General features: G+C 37.9%; 1 protein-coding gene across 3 annotated transcripts in view; it reads left to right on the top strand.

Moving 5' to 3' along the window:
* The first annotated feature begins 3,520 nt into the window (after positions 1-3,520).
* Positions 3,521-20,337, top strand: part of OSBPL5 (oxysterol binding protein like 5) — a 154,787-nt gene continuing 137,970 nt past the window's right edge. The window contains exon 1 of one of the 3 annotated variants that reach the window (XM_039350764.1): positions 3,521-3,541. Coding sequence is in view for 1 of the 3 variants with exons in the window: in XM_039350765.1 (XP_039206699.1) it covers positions 7,570-7,599 (30 nt within the window). In the remaining 2 variants the exon portion in view is untranslated. Of the gene's footprint in view, positions 3,542-7,140; positions 7,698-20,337 lie in introns of those variants that run through there. The other 2 variants (XM_039350765.1, XM_039350766.1) reach the window with 2 other exon arrangements.

The following is a 20,337-nucleotide window of genomic DNA, read 5'->3' as shown; positions in this document are numbered from 1 at the left end:
TATGGAGCAGTATAAAGTCTAAGTGCTATTGCTATTTCAGATTGAAAGTGGAGAGATTTGTGAAGTATCCCGGGGGGGTGGGATCCTATGGCTTACTCACTGTATTGTTGTTGAACTACATTTTCCAATAGCCCTTCCCATTGTTTCCGCTAGCTCAGTCTGCTGGGATTGATAATTCAACAACTAGTGACTCACAATTTCTCCATCCCTGATTAATGCAAGCCAATTCTTTGGACAGTTTAGTGAGGTGGTCTCCCATGGAGAATGAAACACACACACAGGTATCTCGGGACGGGAGCCCAGAGCTGACTCTTGCACCCTATTTTATTGTTACTAAGGTTTTTACATCACACAGCGTAAGCAAAAGACGTATATAGGGGTGGTTACAATGTATCAAATAACAGACACTTTCCAGATGCAAGGCTACTGCAGGTGTTCTTATCAGAGTCTGTCCAAATGGTTGATGAATGCATCCTGTGTCTAGAGCGGTCCATTTGTTATCTCTGGGGCCCTTTTGGGAGATGTCCATGGGCAGATGCCCATGGACATATTTGTACAATTAATCCCACAGTTTAGACCTTTGCATATACCGTGTCAGTGGTTTTGTGACAATATTTTATTGATTTTTTTCAAAAGGGTCAGATATTATAAATTTGCAGTTGTAATATAGTCTGCTTTTCTTTCAATTTCTTTTGTGTTTTCCTGCAAAAAAATCAGAGAAAAACGGCATAGCAGAACTTTGAACTAATAGAGCTAGGACCTATCCTCCTGGTATTAATCTAGGCCAGTCCAATATTCATTATTCCCACATAAGATATGTGTGCTCAAAACTAAATGAAAGCAAATCCATGGACAATATGAAATTCAGATTAAAGATTTTATGGACATAGTTTTATATCAAAATTATACGCTGCACATCTCACTATCTGAGTGAGTTTTAATTTACTATTTTTATAATTAGATCATAAAGAGATGACAACATTATGAAAAATAAAGATGTATAGGATGTACTAATTCCAATATGAAAGTACTGCTTTCTGGGAAATAATGCAGCCAAATTGAAATTTTAGCAGCGATAGAAAAAAAGTATTTATTTGATTTTAGTCCATTGCAATCAGCAGGTTATAATGAATATTTTGTAATAAAAAATCCACAGCATCAACTAAAATAGTCCAAAGTTAAAATAACAAAATAACACCAAAATGTAAAACAAGTAGAAATAATAATAATGATAATAAAATAGTTAGATGGTCACATTTGGATTACATTGTCACATTCATCCTTATTGAACAATTCAGGTTTTTAATAATTACCTAAAAACTAGGAAGTTAGGAGCTACTTGAATTTTATGGGAGAAGGTATCAATGTGACAGAATCAGAAAAACAATGTCACCCAAAAACTGCTAATGGGTTCTCTCAAGAACTTCACAATGGGCAGGTCAAAACTGGATACAGGAGACCTCCTGGAGATACCATGCTGTCAAGATCAAAACCAGCATTTTGAATTGTACATAGATGTGAAAGCACTGCCAGAGCATGAACACACAGTACTGTGTTATGTGCTCATGTCACTGTGTATACACAAATAATTAGGCTGCTACATTCTGGACTAATTGAAGCTTTAGGGTAATTTTCAAAAGCAGTTCCATGTAGAGTACATTGAAGAAGTGATAAGGGCATAAATCACTGTGCTAGATACAGTATTCTTGTCCCAGTAAGTGTAACTATTGCATCAGCCAGAGTTGGACAAAGATCACCTGGCTGTGGCTTCTACCTACCTATCTACTGGTAGCAGTATACATAAATCCAGGAGATCCCATGTCAGTCCACTGGAAGACTAGAAGTACACGCTTTACCTCCTTTCCCTCTTTACAGCCCACCTGATCTTGCTTCCCAAGGATTAAGGAATAATTCAGGCATCTTTGCTTATGTAAGAGTTCTTAGGTTTTGCCTTCAGGATCATCTCCCCGATTTTCTACAAGAATCTGATCTTTCAAGGGCAGTGCCACCTCATCAAGAGACACAAGTGGATGCACCAGGAACCTGCAATGGACATTATTGGTGTTAGTAGTACTAATATTATTTGTAGCAATGACTTTATTTGGTCACATGCCAAAACCATTTCTTGTACAAAACACAGCAAAAATAATATCCCTTTCCTTCCTGTATGACTGAGCTGTAAAGCCTGGGTGGGTACAATTGATTATTTGTTACCATTACATTTATTTGCTGCATGTCCCCAACAAGGTGACCCTGGGCCTAGTGTAAAGTTTCTTGTCCTTGAGATTTTCTAAACTGTAATTATCATCAGTTGTGATGCTTCTATTTCTATACAGAAACTGTGACAGGATGGCATGAATATTAATAATGGCAGTGAAGATACTTAAACAGATCCTAGGAGAAAAGGAAAAGTTGCTTTGCATAAGAGTAAAAGGTATAGAACATGTAATAATGTAGGAGAGATCAATTGATGACCTATTTAAAGGATAAACAAAGTTATAATATAGATGAATAATTAACAAATAATGATTAGAAGTATTGCCAGCTGCTCTTATATATTTATAATACTCTCTCTACATCTATATTTGGGCATGAGGCTGTACTGGATTACAAAATAAGGGACAGTTTTCTCAAGGTCAGCATGTATACTACTCAGTTTTACATCTCGCATGACAGTTTTATTTGCAGTAATTCTATGTCTAGAAATCAAAAGTTTTTAATTGGTGTGATAAATCAAAATTACCATGTATATCTGGGGAAAGTGCTTTTTAATTTAAAAAGAAAATGGAAATTAGGCAGAGTAAAATCAAACTGTACTGCCAAATGTAAACAGATCTTACTGGAGGGTAGTATGATACAAAATACTAAGTTTAGTGCCATATGTGAGCCTAGTCTCTAAATGATTCTCAGTGCAAATGAAAAAAGAAAAAAAGAGTGCTACGGAGTCATTCAATATCTTAGCTGAGATTATTCATTCTGTTAACCTGTATTAACAGAATGAATAATCAGAATGTTAACAGAATTTGTAGGCAGGTTATTTTTATACAATGTCAGATTTAGTTTCCAGAACACAGGATATATTGATTTTTCCAGTTTTATAAGATCAGCTGCAATGTTTTGCACATTTGTAAAATTCTATGTGGCTAAGCTTGACAGAACTTATCAAATACTAAGAGAGTACTTAATCTAATGCTACTCTTTTATTTTAATATTAAAATTGTTCTAAGATCTTAGAAAGGGACTGGTTTGTGTAATTCTCAAGAGAGAGCTCTTCTCTTTTGGGATATTGAAGGTTGTTTGTGACTTTTTTCTTTGTTCCTTTAATTACTAGAGAGACCCATGGCAACTTTGCAATTAGGAGACCAATGTAATTGTGCCACTGCCTGTTTTCTGAACTGCAAAATCAGCTACCTAAGATAGGATTTCATTTCACTTGTGCCATCAGAAGAGGCACAACTTCCGACACCTTTTACAGAGTCCACTTCGCTGAATGATGCCTTTAGGCATTTTAGCCAATAGCTTCATCCGAAAGCGTTTAAAGGTTAGAAACACAACATTCATATTTCATTCAAAGCTGAATTACGCATGGGTGCGCTAGAGATGGGAAGCTGTTGTATTCATCACCTGATTTATGGAGTAAATGACTGTTCTTTTCAGTCGTGCAAATGAGAATAAATTATTTTAGTTATCAGAGAGTATCCTTTTATTGTTTAATCAATATACGTTTGATTGCAGAGGTCTCATTGTGTCAGTTACCTTGACACAAATTAAGTATTAAGTTTGATTTAGCGTTACAGGGTCCCATCCATTTATGTAGTTCTAGATGACTTGTTCGCTTTTTCATGTGAGTGTGTTATCTTAGTACAGAGGGGAAATACTCAGCAATAAATTCCATTACTTTATAGGTCTCTTTAATTTCCCATTGATTAGATTTTTGTAGGTAAAATTAAAAACATTCAGGAGTCAATAAAGTAAGAGTAGTTTGTGCAAAAGGCTATCTATATAAGATTAGCATATTGGTATAGAATATAAGATTCTTTTTATACAAATTAGTTTAAACCATATTTTTATATATGAACATTTGTAAATCTGATGGCCAACCTCTTTTTACTGATTATTTCCAGTGCTTGTAATACATTTGAAGCTGAAATGCAATCAGATTTAATTTTTGTTTAAAAAAATTCTTCAGAAAATGTAATTGTTAACCTTACTGCCTGATATCCTTTAGTCTTTTGTCAGGGGAGGGTCCACAGGAAGGAGTAAAAAAACGTCAAGATGGCAGCTGAAAGGTACATAAAATGGTTGAGGCTTTGATGGTGCCACTCTGGATGTCTTCTTGATTTTTTAATCTCCCAGACACCCCCTACTGACTTCTCTTCTTTTATTGGATTAATAACACATTTCACTTTTAGTTGTTTATTTCAAGTACTAGTTATACTGCAAGTACTTTTAGCTGCAGAATGTAGATTAGGCTTTTGGCTGTCAAACAGTACAGAAAAAAATATTTTTATCCCAAGAACTCAGACAAGCATTTTAAGGACATCAGACTCTCCTATAGGGTTAATATATGGATCTAGACTCCTAAATGGTCAGAAAGATAAGGAAGCTGAAATAGAAGGGTTTTAAAAAGTGTACTTTTCAGAAGAAATAAAAGCTTTCATGCAGGAAGGGAGCTTTGTTGCAAATATTTATATTGGGTCCATAAGAAAAATATGTGGCTAATCTCTTCAGATTGTGCAAATAGATTAATGCAGTGGTTCTCAACCTGTGGTCTGCAGACCCCTGGGGGGGCATGGTCTCGTCACAGAGGGTCTTCAAAGGCTTGAAGAAATGTTATGAATTAAGTCTTGGTGGTCTGTGGCCATGGTCCCTGGTCACAAAAGGTATTTAAAGGGGGTCCGTGGTGAAGAAAAGTTTGAGAATCACTGGATTAAGGTTTCCCCATTTGTTAATCATGGATAAATGTACAGTTGGCATTCAATATTTCCAGTTTCTTTCTCATCCTCAAGTTACAATATTCAGTAGTAAAAACAACATATAGCATGGCATTTTCGGTTTTAAGTATGATCTTAAGTTGGTTCTACTGTTATCTCTCCATCTGGGGGAGGATGTGAGAATATCAGAGCTAATCTAGGCAATACTTGTAAATGCATTTCTACTCCATTGCAGAATTATTTCCAGGCAGGATTTTTTCCAAGCAAATTGTTGACTATGAGTGCATCTCTCAAGTAGTGCTCCTAGACTGGATTATTTTTTCAAAATTATATTTAAATTATGTGCAGGGGCCAAGCTATGTAATAGAATAACAAAATTGGAAGGGACCTTGGAGGTCTTCTAGTCCAACCCTGTTCAAGCAGGAAACCCTGTATCATTTCAGACAAATGGTTATCCAATCTCGTCTTAAAAACCTCCAGTGTTGGTGCACCACAACTTTTGGAGGCAAGTTGTTCCACTATTAATTGTTCTAACTATAGCTATACTAGAAATTGATATTCTGATGGCTTACTCAGATACAACTTTCCCCGAGTAGCTTTGTTGCATTAAAAGAAAGTTTTCAAGAAACCACTCTCCTGAGAAGTTACTTTGCTCCCGCATATTTCATGTGATTAAAATAAAAGAAGCCAGTACGTTTTCATCTATAATTGCCAAGAGGGGAGCAGTGCTCACATGTGCCACCGTCCTTGGGATGATGATGCAAGCTGAACTGGATTTTGTGGTTGTTTGGACTTTTGTTGTATAACTTATATTAACCCTATTTTAAAGCAGAGATACAGCAGTATATTTGCCTATTTCAAAACAACCCCAAAATATGCCACATATAACTGTTCAGTGTTGGGAGACCCATTAAGGAAGGATTTGGTGCTTCATGGAATACTGGGGGACTGTGGTGTTATTCATAGTTTCCTAAGATGAATTTACTTGAGCACAAAATCTAACTGATTTTGTATTCCATACTCATCAGATTTCAAAATGCTAACCACTTGATTTTCTTGCTACTTATGTAAGTAGCATATACCTTCTTCTTGCAGACTCCAGGAAGGAAAACTAAAGTTGCAACTTTTAAGCATCATGCAACACATAGGCCCACCTCTGTATTCCAAAATCCTTGTGACGTTGTAAATGCAATTATGGAACAGAAAAAAAAACATAACCAATCTTGAAATTGCAAACTTATCTTGCATTTGCAATGCTTTACTGTAAGAACCTGTTATTTCCAAATAAGCTTTTCTCATGCATGCGCGGGATAGATGTGGTTGATGACAGCTTAGATTGTCCTGTCCCTTTTCCACTTGGAATCGGAGGAAGGAGATTTTTCACTTTTTCCCTTCCATGTGGTTTCCCCACTATTTCGTTCACCTTGTGTTTTTTTTCTTTCTTTCCAGAGAAAAAAAAATCTGAATAACTGCACAATGCCCTTTTCTCCGATAATTTTCGGAATTCTGTTTAGAAGTATCCATAAAAAGAGGCTGAATTCCAAATATTATCGAAGACATAACCTTTCCAATGGCACCTCCCCCCCACACAATTCACCAACACGCGTGGCCTCTCGAAAGACTCTGCAAAGCAACGTTTCAGAGAGACTTCCGCGTGGTTCCTGCCCAGAATTTTCTGTTTCTATATACCACGTCTCCACTCGTTATGTTATTCTTTATCGGGAGCAGCTTTTCGACCTTGTTTATCCGGTAGAGGGTAGCAAGACCTTTATTTGCTCGATTCTGCTCCTATTTTCTATTCTGCGGGCTTTCAAAGCCCTGGAAGCTGACGAGAGAGGCTCTGAGAAAGGGCAGCCCAGCCGAAAGCTCATTTTTGTGCTGGATGTAGGAAACCGCTTTCCCAACAGAAGAAAGGCATCAGAATAAAACCCCTGAATTCGGTGTTCTGTTCCTTAAACATCGAATGATAAACATTTATATTCATTTCGGTTTAAGTCCTGCCTTCTTTCACAGCTACGCGGTCAAACCGTGTAAGCTTTTAAAAGATCCATTCCAGAACATAATGATCCCGCCCGGATTTTATTTACCACCTCTCTCCCTTTCTCTCTCTCTCTCGCTCTCAAACACACACACACATATACACACACACTGGCGCGCGCGGTCTTCCTGACGTGGTTGGATTTAAGTCTTGTGGCATTTCCTGCTCCCGAGACTCCTAGAAACAGCTGCTTTGGTTTTCCACTGACAACGCTGGTCTCCCTCCCACCCACCCCCGCCCCAATCTGTTGCTCTGCTTGTCGGACGTCCCCAGAAGTAGGGCTCCCAGACCAGACGAAAAGCTCCGGACCTTGCGGTTGGCTGGCGGGAGACCGGAGGAAAAAGGAAAAGGAAAAAAAAAGAAAAAAGCCCGGGCGGCTGTTGCTCGTGCTGAGTTGCAGCTACCTCCCCCGCCCGCAGCAGCGCGTGGTAGCGGGGACGGGGGTGGGGTGGGGTTTGAGAGAAAGTGACAATTTGCAGGGTGGGAGTGGGAAGTCCTGAAGCTGCTTCTCTCCGGAGCGGCAGCTTGAGCAGGCAGCTCGGAAGTCGCCAGCCCGCCAAACCGGGCGCCGTCGACCATGAGTGGCGCTACCAGGAGATGCTGCTGGACGAGAAACCTGGGACTATGGTGAGGCGCCTCGGAGCCGAAGGGAGCGGGTATTTCGGTCGCCGGCAGGAATTGGGACGCGGGGGATCCTGGGCTGCCTGTGCCTGCGCGCTGAGTAGGTAAGGAGCGGCGGCAGCAGCAACAACAGCGAGGGCGCATTTTTCTTTCCCTTTTTGTTTGCAGAGCACACAGCTGCTGGGTTGCGTGCGCGTGTTCTTAAGATGTGCCAAATAAAGGATTCCATTTCTTCCTTTATGGGTAAAAAAAAAAAACCACCACAATCTTGCTCCCAGGAAGCTGGTGGGAAAGAAACGTCGAGCTTCGTGAGAAAAGTGCGTAGGACAGTAACAATAGCAACCTTAATTTAAGCTCCAGGGCCTCGGCCGATATTTTAATAGTGATAAGGATTCCGCTTTTTTTTGAAAAAAGCCGTTTCTCCCAGCCACGAAAATATTACACTGTTCCTCATTAGTGAAAATGGAGGAGGGAGAATCGGGAACGTTTCAGTTTGTTTCTGAGATGTGAATTTTTACCTGCCCTGGAATTGGAGCATGGAGGCGGTGTGTGTGGGGGGGTGCGATTCACAAAAACCTCACTGGGTGCAACACAACCCTTGTTAATAAAAAAGAGCAGACCTGCACTTTGCGGCAGCCAACACGTGTTCGGTCTTCAATGCAATAAAACCAGCCCCATAGTACTTTCTGGAAGAAAACAAGGCCATAATTTTAAAATACTTGTTTAAAAAAAATCTATGTGCACACCCATCCTAAATATAATTGCTATCTCTGTCCGAATGTAATGGCTTTGGCTGTTAAAAAGCATATTGATAATGGAAGCAACAGTAAGTTTCCTTAAAGAATAAGAGTTTATAATATATTCAAAGTAGTTGAATTCATCAGGCCTACAGTAAAAAAGCGTTAATAAAAGAATTTCCATTTTGGGGAGTTTTTTGTGTAAAAACATAATTGCATGGTTTGCTTGCCTTTATTTTGTTTTCTACAGTGTGTCCTAACAATTTTAATTTTCTTGTATCAATGACAGTTTATATTAAGAAAGAAATCATTAAGGCTTGCTTATGACTTTTGCACTAAACAGCAAACATGCAATATATGTGCTAGATTTTTTTGATGAAATTAGATGATCTTACACTTTTTCTTTGATTTGAATGCCACAGCACATTAAAAATAAATCTTCCTTATGCACTACAATATACTTGAAAATATATTGTAGAGATCTTGGAATGCAATCCTTGGAAAATAGGGAATATGCGCATTTTAGATCTGAGGGCCAATGTAACTAATACTTTGTACCCAGCCTGGGCTATACCTGAATGGCCTGAGAACATTACTATTTTTAAGCACATTTTGTTACAGTTTAGGTTTTATTAATAGGAAGGATGGTATGTCAGGAGAAGTTAGTTTTTCACCTAGCAACTGAGCAATTAAGATTCCTAATGAAGTGAAAGGTAGATTTAGTCAGACTTAATTGTTCTTGGCAAGCAGAGCTCTTCTGTAGAGCATGACACCAACATTCTGGTGGGTGATCTTCCTTTCAGTCTCTTGTGGTGATGCTGGCTGAGAAGGGCCCAAGGGGATGATGGATGGTCTGTTTAAATGTAAGTTATACTTTCCTCTGATGTCTTGAGATGCTTCTCTAATATAGGCTAACAAAGAAAAATGAATTACAGATGGGTTTTTCTGGTTTTAATGATTATTCCTAGGAAATACTTGATACTTGATAAGATGCTGCTCTTTTCATGAATGGCAGTTTTGAGACCTCCGAAACATTTGTTCTTTGCTTATATTATATTGTCCCAGCATAAGCTCTACATTTCACATGATATGATGTAATGCAGGATCCAATCTGGGTCGGTCACTGCAACCAGAGGTTTAGATTTCCAAGCTTTGCTGTAATATGCTGTAATCTTGTGAGGCTGATCCATTGATGGAGACAAAATCTGAAAACAATTTGCATGATTTTTCTTAGTTGTGCGTTTGAAGCCTCACCTCCACTTACAATAACTGGAAGCACACAGCCACAGAGTGACAAAATGACAAAAGCAGCCTGGTGGCATTGCAAAACAAGACCTGCCTTTTTTCATGTGCATTGTGACATGACATGCACATACAAAGCAGGTGGCCCTTGTACAGTGAATGTATTGCTGCTTTTGTCATTCTGATGAAAGCACCAACATCCTGCAAAAGCTCATTAGTGGATGTTATAGGAGAAGGGACAGTGTCTAAAATCTGACATGCTATTGACTGGCCAGATTTCACAGTTCCCAAAACTATAATCAGTGATTTAATGGTGGTTTATGAATTCATGAACACTATTAGAGGATTTCATAGGAAGCTGAAGGAACTTTGGAGGATAGTCACACTGCTTTGTATTTAATCTGTTTTTTCCTTAATGAAATTATCAAAGCCATTTTGAAGAAGATCAGTTTCTCAGATGGGTTGAAAATTTCCTGGCCTATGGCCCTTTGTCAGAATAATGCCAGGTTATGAAATCACCTACTAAATAGATAAAAGAGTGGGAATTAGGTTCATTGCTTGATTTGTAGAACAAAATAAATGAGTGGATGGCTGAGACTACTGTAATGATTTTCAAATGGAAAAAAGGAGAACACTACTATTGTTGGGTATAGTACCCTAATGATTAAAGTTGGATAATACCTAGAAGATGGTGCATGTGTATGAAAATAGATTTCATTTTATTTTTCATTAGTTTCATACTGTCAACTTTGAAATATAGTAGATGCTTGGATTTGGATTCTTATAGAATAAATCTGAAGGGTAGGATATGAGGAGAGCCAGTTTGGTGTAGTAATTAAAGCATCAGATATCAAAAACTGGAAGGCTGAGAGTTTTACTCCCGCTTTGGCACAAAGCAAGCTGGGTGATTTTGAGCCAGAGACTTTCTCTAAGCCAGTGGTTCTCAACCTGTGGGTCGGGACCCCATTTGGGGTCGAACAACCATTTCACGGGGGTCGCCAGACAAGGCTGTCCGCCATTTTTCCCCCCTTTTCTTTGGCCACGCCCCTGGCACACAGTGATATATAAGTGGTTGGGGGTCACCACAACATGGGGAACTGTATTATAGGGTCGCGGCATTAGAAAGGTTGAGAACCACTGCTCTAAGCCCTAGAAAACAAGCAAGTGCAAATCACTTGCCAAAAATTGTAACCCATGTTGGAGGACTGACATCATCGGGGCCAAATGGGTTGTAGCATTACAATATGGCATCTGGGAATTTAAATCAACTCTGTGATCTAACTTTAATCACTCCGTTAATTCAGTACAATTAAAAGGCATGGTACCTTCAGCAAAGGAAACAGAAAATTGCAGTAACTGACAGGTTCAAGAACTAGAAAGACCAAATTCTACTATTGTGGGAATAGATTCCATAGCCTGCCTTTGAGAACCTGTGTTTCTTGTAGTTGGTGATTTGCTATTAATTTTTAAACATGACCACATTTCTACACATAGAGAATAAAAACTATTTTTCATATTTGGATGTTGCTTATTATTTTGCAAACTCTGTTTTGGCCCGATATATTCCTAACATAACATTTGAAATATTTCTTATGATTATCATGGTACTCTTGGCTTTGGTCTGATAGAAAGCTGAATTTAACTGCTCAGCAGTTAAATAAATGGAAATAAATAATTTTCTATCATTTGAATCTGAGGCTTCTATTCTTGGTAGGTATATCCTCTGAACTTGTTTCTCTCTTTGCCTCTGTTTTTCTTTATTTTGGCCAAAACACTATCTAAAGTAATATAAAATACAAAAACAGTTTAGTTCCTGTCAACATCTGTTTTCTACTGAGGAGTTTGGTGGGTTTTGTTTAAAACCTGGAGGTAGTTTTAAATAACTGCTTTAAAAATGTTGTAATATGTGTTTTTCTTTTTTCATCTCAGAAGACAGTTTCAATGCAGCCTAAAACCACCGCGCTTGGCATAACTTAACTTGAATGTTTGTGGTTTCCCCCACACACATTTCTTCTTCAGACTATGACCAAATACAGTCTCCACCACTTCAACACCAGCCATTTTTGTCTCCATCTGTTTAAAAAAAGATGCTTACAGTTCCTCTGTGAGAGATGGGTGGAGATGATATATATATACACACAAACACACACACTTGTGTGTTTATGTGTGTGTGTGTGTGTGTGTGTTGTTTCTTATTTAAAAGCTTACATGGTTTAATGACCTTTGTGTTAGCTTAATAAAGGCTCTGCCTAATATATCTGGAATGTTGCTCAACAAAACTTTTATGCAATAGCAAATTATAGCAGCATTATTTGTTAAACACTTGTATATCATCACAATCAAAAAGGACTTTCAGTGACTCATATAAAAATACAATTTAAAACATACCCTATATAAAAATCAAAAATATAACAACGCTACAAAAATAGAGAATAAAAGATGGCAACAATGGCTCAAATCAGGGGAAGGCTCCCTATGCAAAGAAAAACCACCATTACCCAGGTTTGGAGAGCAACGCTTTAGGGCAGGGGTGTCAAACTGCCGGCCTGCGGGCCGGTTTCATCATACCAGAGCCGTGCCCACCCCATTGCCGGCGATGGCAAAAAAGCTCCGATACGTTGCACGACGTCACGTGATGTCGTGAGTTTGACATGTCTGCTTTAGGGGCTTGTGGAGAACCAATAAAGAGGGCCAGCCTAATTTCCAAAATTTAGGCTACTCCATAACATTGGTGCTGCAACAAAAGAGCAGTAGTATTTCCTTCTCAGTTTCCCACTGGTATCAAAAGTCACCAAGATATCTATCAACACTAGGAGGTGCACACATTCCCCCATCCATGTCTTAACACGAATCATCCAGGAGAATGACCAAGGCTGTCTCTATCCCAAAATTGGCCCTGGACCTAATTGAAAAAGATCCACATAATCTGTTTCCTTTAAAGGACTGCAGAGTTGATCCACTGCCATCATTCCAGTAACCTTCATTGAATAGGGAAGGTTGGAGGTGGTTGGTAGTTGTTGAACGCTACTGGATCTGAGATGGCATCTTCAGGATGGAGTCCTAGATAGCAGAGAAACATGGTGCCTCAATTGCCTCTAAACACTGTCCATAAGGAATCAAAGCTATAGCAGATTCTAATAACTTAATTGGCAAAATGTTTTGTAAACTAATCACAGCAGCCAGGTGGCAAATCATAAGATGGGTTTTTCTCCTGCAGGGAGTTCGCTATCCTAGACAAAGCCACTTAAGTAAGCATGTTTCGCCTTACTTATCACCATGTTGGATTTATTTCTAGTTGTCTTCTACCTCAGGGGCCTCCCAACCTTTTGGGAACCAGGGACCGGTTCCATGGAAAGAGGTTTTTCTGCGACCAGAGGGGATGTGGTTTCACATTCTGCCTTCATCCAGCTGATGAGGCTTTGTTTGCGTGACCCAGTTTTTGACATGCTGCGGCCTGGTGCTGGCCCACGGACCGGGGTTGGGGACCTCTGTTCTACCTCCACCACTTTAGCGAAGAACAGTATTGTGTCATCTTAGCAAAGTTGAATAAAGCTTAAAACATTAATGCAGAGATGTTCACAGCCAACATGATTATCTTGGCTATCAGTATTAGTCAGAGGTTCTAGGTGATTATACTTTAATTTTCATTTCTCCTTATCTTGTGATGCTTATCTGTTTTAATGTTCAGCACTGAATGGGTCTGCTTAGCATATTTTTTCTTTTCTTAGAGTTAAGGAAAAGAAGTTACCAAAGGTCATCAAGTACAACCCCCTGTACATTGCAGGATTGTCTCCAATTCATGACTATTCAAACTTTTTTTTTTGAAAATCACCAGTGAAAGGGGGGAAAAAAGCATTGTAGTAACCTGCTCCACTGATTTTTACTATCAAAAAGTGCTTTATCAGTAAATTTATTTTGGAGATATAGGATAAGATAGAATCTTCCAGACATAGGATACATAATAGTTAAGTTACGGCTTTTTAGAAGCCTGTAGGTGTGAATAGATATAGTCACTGACAGCATAAGCCAAGATAACTGATGTGAAAATTTGTTATCATTACAAGGGGATGGATGGTATTTGAAATAAACCATCCATTTTGATCTGACCTAAATTTAATTGTGACGCTAGGCAAAGGGATAGTACTACATCAGAATTAACATCATTGATTTGGAAGGACACAGCAAATGAATATCCTCTCTATTCTTGTGGTTAGTCATTACATTTTTTGATTACGTACCATCTCATCAGTTTCAACTAACCACACAGATTTTCTTCATGATGTTCTCTTTTTCAAGACTTTCAGGCATGGATTTATCCACTATTGTAATTGAGTTGGTTGTTGGTTGTCCTCTTCCTCTGTTTTACTATTACATTCCACCACATTATAGATTTTTCCAGGGCGCTAGCTCTTTGCAAAATACTTCCAAAATGTGATAATTTGAGCCCAATTGTGATAATTTGTACCTTGATTGGACTGGTTTGTTCTATGAGCCATTTGTTTGTTTCATTGTCTATTTCTGGACAGGTTAGAAATTTTCTCCAGTACCAAATTTCAAAAGTGTGAACAATCATTCCATTCTTCTTCAAAGTCCAGCTTTTATCATTACCATAGACTATCCCAGGGAGTATCATTATCTGCATTATTTTGATCTTTGCAGTTATAGATATATCACAACGTTTGAATATTTTCTACAAGGCTTTTGTTACTATTATACCATTCTGCAAAATATTTCTCCTAGTTCTTTTACTATTGATAATCCATCTTAAAAAGCAGATACTATCTACTGTATCAATATCTTCACTGTTAATTCTAGGGCTCTCCTTAGTTTGGTTTTCTTTACAGTTAATTCTAGCCTACTGTGCTCTTTGACTTTACAATTGAAATTTGCAGATCATTTGCATTTTCAGCTATTGGAGTAGTGTCATCAGTTATTAAATAGGGTTTAACAAAATTCTTCCATTATTTTAAAAAAAGATTAAAGAGAAGTTAAAAAAAAGGTATCTAGGTTTATTGTACGGCCAGCTGCCAAACAGTATGCATCAAAATTATGCATACCATAATAAGAGACCATCAAAGAAATTAGACAGTCTTGAATGTCATGAAAAATTAGAGACACGGCAAGAAAGTTGTTGGGAATTCTTGGCTAGCCCAGACTGTCTGGTTATGGGAATGCATACATTTCATAGAAGTTTAACCACTATAGTTGTTAACTAAAGGTCTCTGAAATATTCATGCCAAAATGGCAACAGCGTTGCAGATACCTATAATCATGGGTCTTAAAATAGGGTTGCAGATGTTTTATAACATGGACTTCCACACTTTTCCTTGGTAAAAAAAATAGTCACAAAAATTGGTATAGTAATATTTACAAATCCAAATTTGTGCTGAAGTGATAGTAATTGCAAATCTATACTGTGGAATTACAAAGGTGGAAGGGGCTATTTAGGTCAAGTCCAACTCTTGCTAAGTACAAAAATCTAAATTAAAGCATCCACAAACAGACGGTTGTCCAACTTCTTGAATGTATCAGTGAAGAGGAGCAGACCATCTCTCCAGCAAGTTGACTGTTGATGAAAGTAATTACTATTCCTGTTAGGGCTTTTTTCCTCTAACTTTCAGTTCAAAGCTAGTTTATTATAACTTTAATCCATCATTACATGCCGTGCATTTTGGAACAAGAAAGAGCAGTTCTTGATCTTCTGTGCGACATTCTTTTAAGTATTTAAAAAGTCTAATTCTATCTGTTTAGTTCTCTTTTTTCTCATGACTAAACATATACAATTCCTTTAATATATCTCTATTAAGAAGAGGCTAGACAGTCACTTGTCTGAGATGGTATAGGTCTGCCTCCTTGAGCAGGGGGCTGGACTAGAAGACCTCCAAGGTTCCTTCCAGCTTTATTCTATTCTCTTTCTAGGACTTGGGTTTTAATTTTCTGATTAACTCTATTGACCTTGAATCTTTTTTCAGTTTCTCCCAATGCTAAAGTGTGAGTCCCAGAACCAGAAAAATTAAAATTATGGTTTAATTTTTTCTGCCTCAACCCAGTACTGCCTCATATTCATTTTTAATCAACTATTAATTGCAAGTTTTCAGCAGATGGCAGCACTTTGCTGATCATAGTTTGTAAGACATACATGGCCAGACCAGATCAGTAGTTTGATGGAAGACCACCAGATCTGTGGACTAGGCTGGGAAGTCAAAGAACATGGAAAAAGACAGTGGCAAATCTGCATTACAGTATTTCTAAGAAGATTGCATGGTTGGGTCCATGTGGTTACCAATTGTTGGACCACACCTTATCCTTTACCTGCACATTTGGTTTCTGTTTCCTAAGAGAAGCACTTAAATTTGTCTCTGTTTAAATTTAATTCTTTTATTTTCAATCATTTGTCTAACCCAAGGTGTCAAACTGTTGGCCTGCGGGTTGGATGTGTCACGAGGAAACCGTGCCCACCCCATTGCCGGCAATGGGGAAAAAGTTCCAATACATCACGTGACTTCACATGACATCACGAGTTTGACATGTCTGGTCTAACCTGTTAAAATTTTATTTTATTTTTCTCATGTATTAGTATCTTATTTAACATTATGCCATCTACAGACCAGTATCTGCTTTGTTTCCTTACAAAAATCAGTGATAAAGCTGAAAACAAGCATTGAACATTATGGTACCCTCTTCATTATTTCCGCATTTTCACTTTACTGATACAGAGCATCAAATAAAAAGTTAAAATAATTTATTACCTCAAGATGAGTGGTAAGATTGTATGTAGTGATGCAAAGAAGATAAACTTTATTCTGCAGTTTATTTTTGTTGTATATGAACAGTTAACTCAAATTCATCACAACATTTCAACTTCTTTTTTGATAAAAAAAATATTTTCAAGTGAATTGATTTAGTGACATTGAACGAATTGATGGACTGTTCTCTGTATTCTTTTATTGTTTCTCAGTTTAAAAACTATAAGATACCCAGAATCTTATTAATCAGGAAACTCCCAAATTAAATTAAGTTAAAGATGTGTTTTAATTTTCTATACAACAAACTCTTGCTTTAAGTAAAACAAAATTTCTGTGTTCCTCTCTTGCCCCCTTCTAGTTGTGTTGCATAAATACTATGAGATCTTCTGGGTTCCTTTGAAATATTCTTGGAAACATGAATATTTGCACCGGTCTTTATCAGTTATGATCATTTACTTTTGTTCTAGTTTCTTTCAGTGAAAGAAAGAATAAAGATGAATAAAGTACAAGTATTGTTGGAGCTAGTGGTACAGAGGGAGACTGTCATGCCCAGGGGGGCATGAATCATCTTTCTTCGTCTCCCCCACTGACTATAAAATGATTTTGTAGTTATGCGAAAGATGCCTTTTAGTTATTTGCGTCTCTTGGGACTAATAAAAATCCCTCTAATGTTTTATTCATTTACAACCAGGTTATTGCTTCATTGATTACTATAACAAAAGAGGCTTTCACATCCTATGAAAGTCAGGAATGTATAAGTCTTACTGCAATTATAGGAAGGAATGTATAGGTCTTACTGCAATTCCTGCCCTTTGGAATCATCTCTCTGCAGAGATTTTTGTGGCTTCCATCCTTATTGTTCAGGAAACTATTGAAGATCTGGTTGTTCTCCTGTGCCTGTAGGCAGGGTGATTAGGGATCCCCTTTTATTCTTTTTGTTTGCTGTGAGTATTTTGCTCTTCTGGTTAGTTGTATTTTTATGATAGGGAGACAGAAAGGTTTCTGCTTGTAGGTCATCACTCAGAGTCATTTGGCAGATGGGTGGCCTATATATTAAGCAAACAATATTAGATTGATGTCAATGAACTGCTTATTCTTCTGAATGTCATATTGGGACTTTTGATTGTGAGAAATTAAGGAAACATTCAATAGATTTTTGAAGTTACTCAGCGCGAAAGCTTGTTATTTAGAGTAAGTGATGTGGGAGAATTAAATCAACAAGATCTCTTCAACTTTCAAAATGTTTCCCAGATTCCCTGACCTTGAGGTATTGTATGGTTGCTTTTTTTTTAATCACTAGGGAGACCCTTCAGAGAAGCATTTTAACATGCTATCAGATTTTCAGTAAATCACTGAGATGGAAAAAGCTGCTGTGTCAGATGCTAAAGCCTGAAAAGGATGATGTGATAGCACTCTTGGATTTAATACTGGACCAGCAGGTTCATTTTGATAAGCTGTTGGCACAATCATGGCACAGAATACGTTGTTTGCTTATAAAACTAATCCCTTTTTGATCTCTGGCAAGTTGATCTTAAATAAAACCGACACATAATCACTTCTGTTGCACACAATACATGAGAACAGGGAAGGATGTTACTTGTCTTATGCTAATGCTGAAACCTAATACATTTAATATAAAGAGTATCAGTACAGTAAATACTGCTCTATAAAAAGGGCGAACATGGAGGTCAGAACTAAAAGTTTAGCAGAAATGTCTTTTTTGTATATTCGTATCCACTGTTGACCTAGGGAAGTCAGTGAAGTGGCTGCACCAAGGTTGGGAGCGTATGACAGTGTCAGTGCTTCAAGGAATAGTGCTTTGTTCTCACAGGTATGCACATGTATCTCTTGGGTTTTCAATCCAGCCCACGATTAATAAGGGATGCATCCAGACAGACAACCATTCACAGTAACTTCTCTCAAGTATTTGTAGAGCTGCCCTTGATGAATGAATGGTTGATGTATACCTAAAAGGCCTAATGCTACTTACAAAAAGAATTGTGCAGGTAGGAATTCTAACATACCGCAATCATTTTGCAATTACTTTCTACCTGATTCTGCCTGATGGATCTTTGTAGTGCTCCATGGTAGTAGGAATGTTACAAATCAGTAACACTAACAATTTAAAACCTTATTTTTCAAGAGTTCTGGGTTATACAGAAACCTGTCAATGCCGCAGTGTTGCAGTGCAAAAGTTTCTCTTCTGTTTGAAAGGATAGAAGAAGGGGCCAGTGAGAATGTTCTATTATTTTTGCTTGAGCCATTTATTTAATGTCTTCTTGCATATCCAAATAGAAAACCTCTTTCGGATAAAGAAGATATAAGCACTGAAGTCTACCACTAAATAGTGTTTTTTTCCTGAGGCCATGTGGCCTTTAATGATGAAAAAAATGTTTTGATGATATTATGTTTATTGTCACAGGAAACAGTAACATTATTCACTTATAGTCCCAGCCTGTTGATGTAAACATGACATTGCAAAATTACCCCATTTTTCCTTTGTGAGATTGGAAAAGATTGAGAAAACCCCTAAAACGCAAGTCACGCTCTTGTGAACTGAATATGAATGAATGTCATTACATTTTTGTCAGCTGAGAACTATAGAAATGAGTCACTGAGTGACTTTTGCTACAATGAAACTGTAAACCAGAAATATTTTTTTTACTTGGCCCTATTCATTTTGATTTACTTGGCTTTTTCCTCATTTCAACATCAAGTGTGCTGGGATTTTATTTGAGCAACAATTTTCTGAGTTACTAAATAGTGGCATATACTGTACCGGAGGCAGTCTGCCAACTGCAGCCAGTTTGAAAATGCAGTCCAAAACTCATTTCTTCCCAAAAGGATTGAGAGCCAAATTCTAGAATATTTTTCTCAGCCTCCTGAAATAGTAATAGTAGTAAAGTTGGAAGGGACCTTGGAGGTCATCTAGTCCAACCCCCTGCTCGGGCAGGAAACCCTACGCTATTTCGGACAAATGGCTGTCCAGTCTCTTCTTAAAAACTTCCAGTGTTGGAGCATTTACTGCTTCTGGAGGCAAGCTGTTCCACTGATTAATTGTTCTCACTGTCAGGAAGTTTCTCCTTAGTTCTAGTTGCTTCTCTCCTTGATTAGTTTCCAGCTTCTTGTCCTGCCTTCAGGTGCTTTGGAAAATAGCTTGATTCCCTCTTCTTTATGGCAGCCCCTGAGATATTGGAATACTGCATGTCCCCCCTTGTCCTTCTCTTCGTTCTAGACATACCCAATTCTGCAACCGTTCCTTATATGTTTTAGCCTCCAGTCCCCTAATCATCTTTGTTGCTCTTCTCTGTACTCTTTCTAGAGTCTCAACATCTTTTTACAGTGACCAAAACTGGATGCAGTATTCCAAGTGTGGCCTTCAAGGCATTGAAGAGTGGTATTAATACTTCACGTGATCTTGATTCTATCCCTCTGTTAATGCAGCCTAGCACTGTGTTGGCCTTTTTGGCAGCTGCAGCACACTGCTGGCTCATATTTAAGTGATTGTCTACTAGGACTCCGAGGTCCCTCTCACAGTTACTACTATTGAGCATGGTGCCACCTATGCTGTACTTGTGCATTTGGTTTTTCTTGCCTAAATGTAGTGAACATAAAGGTGAACATCTAATTTATCTTTGTACCTGTTAACACAAACATTATTTCATGTACTTGTGACTCAAGCAATTCCAAAACAAAAATGGTTGATTTATGTTGTTCACTTAAATTGATGTGAAAGGTTTGTATTGTCAAAACCTTGTAACAAAAGATTGGTTTTAAAGTGTAAGATTATTGATTTGGAAATTAATAATGATTGCTTACTTTTGGAGAGTGTCCTTGATACTCCTTTAAATCATTTTTGGAGACTTACAACTGACATCATTCTCAATGGGACAGTGAAGCATGAAAGCTATTAAATGATTGGTTCCAATAACCAAAAAAGACACAGAAATATATTTATTTAGATCTTTTCAACCTCAGCTGTGAAAGAGGTATCAAAGAGGGAATAAAAAGAGATGATA

Source organism: Crotalus tigris, unplaced genomic scaffold, assembly GCF_016545835.1.
Source record: "Crotalus tigris isolate CLP2741 ecotype Arizona unplaced genomic scaffold, ASM1654583v1 scf7180000018354.2857554, whole genome shotgun sequence".
Taxonomy (NCBI): Eukaryota; Metazoa; Chordata; class Lepidosauria; order Squamata; family Viperidae; genus Crotalus; species Crotalus tigris.
The sequence above is the reverse complement of the archived record's forward strand: the minus strand, read 5'-3'. Positions and strand labels throughout refer to the sequence as shown.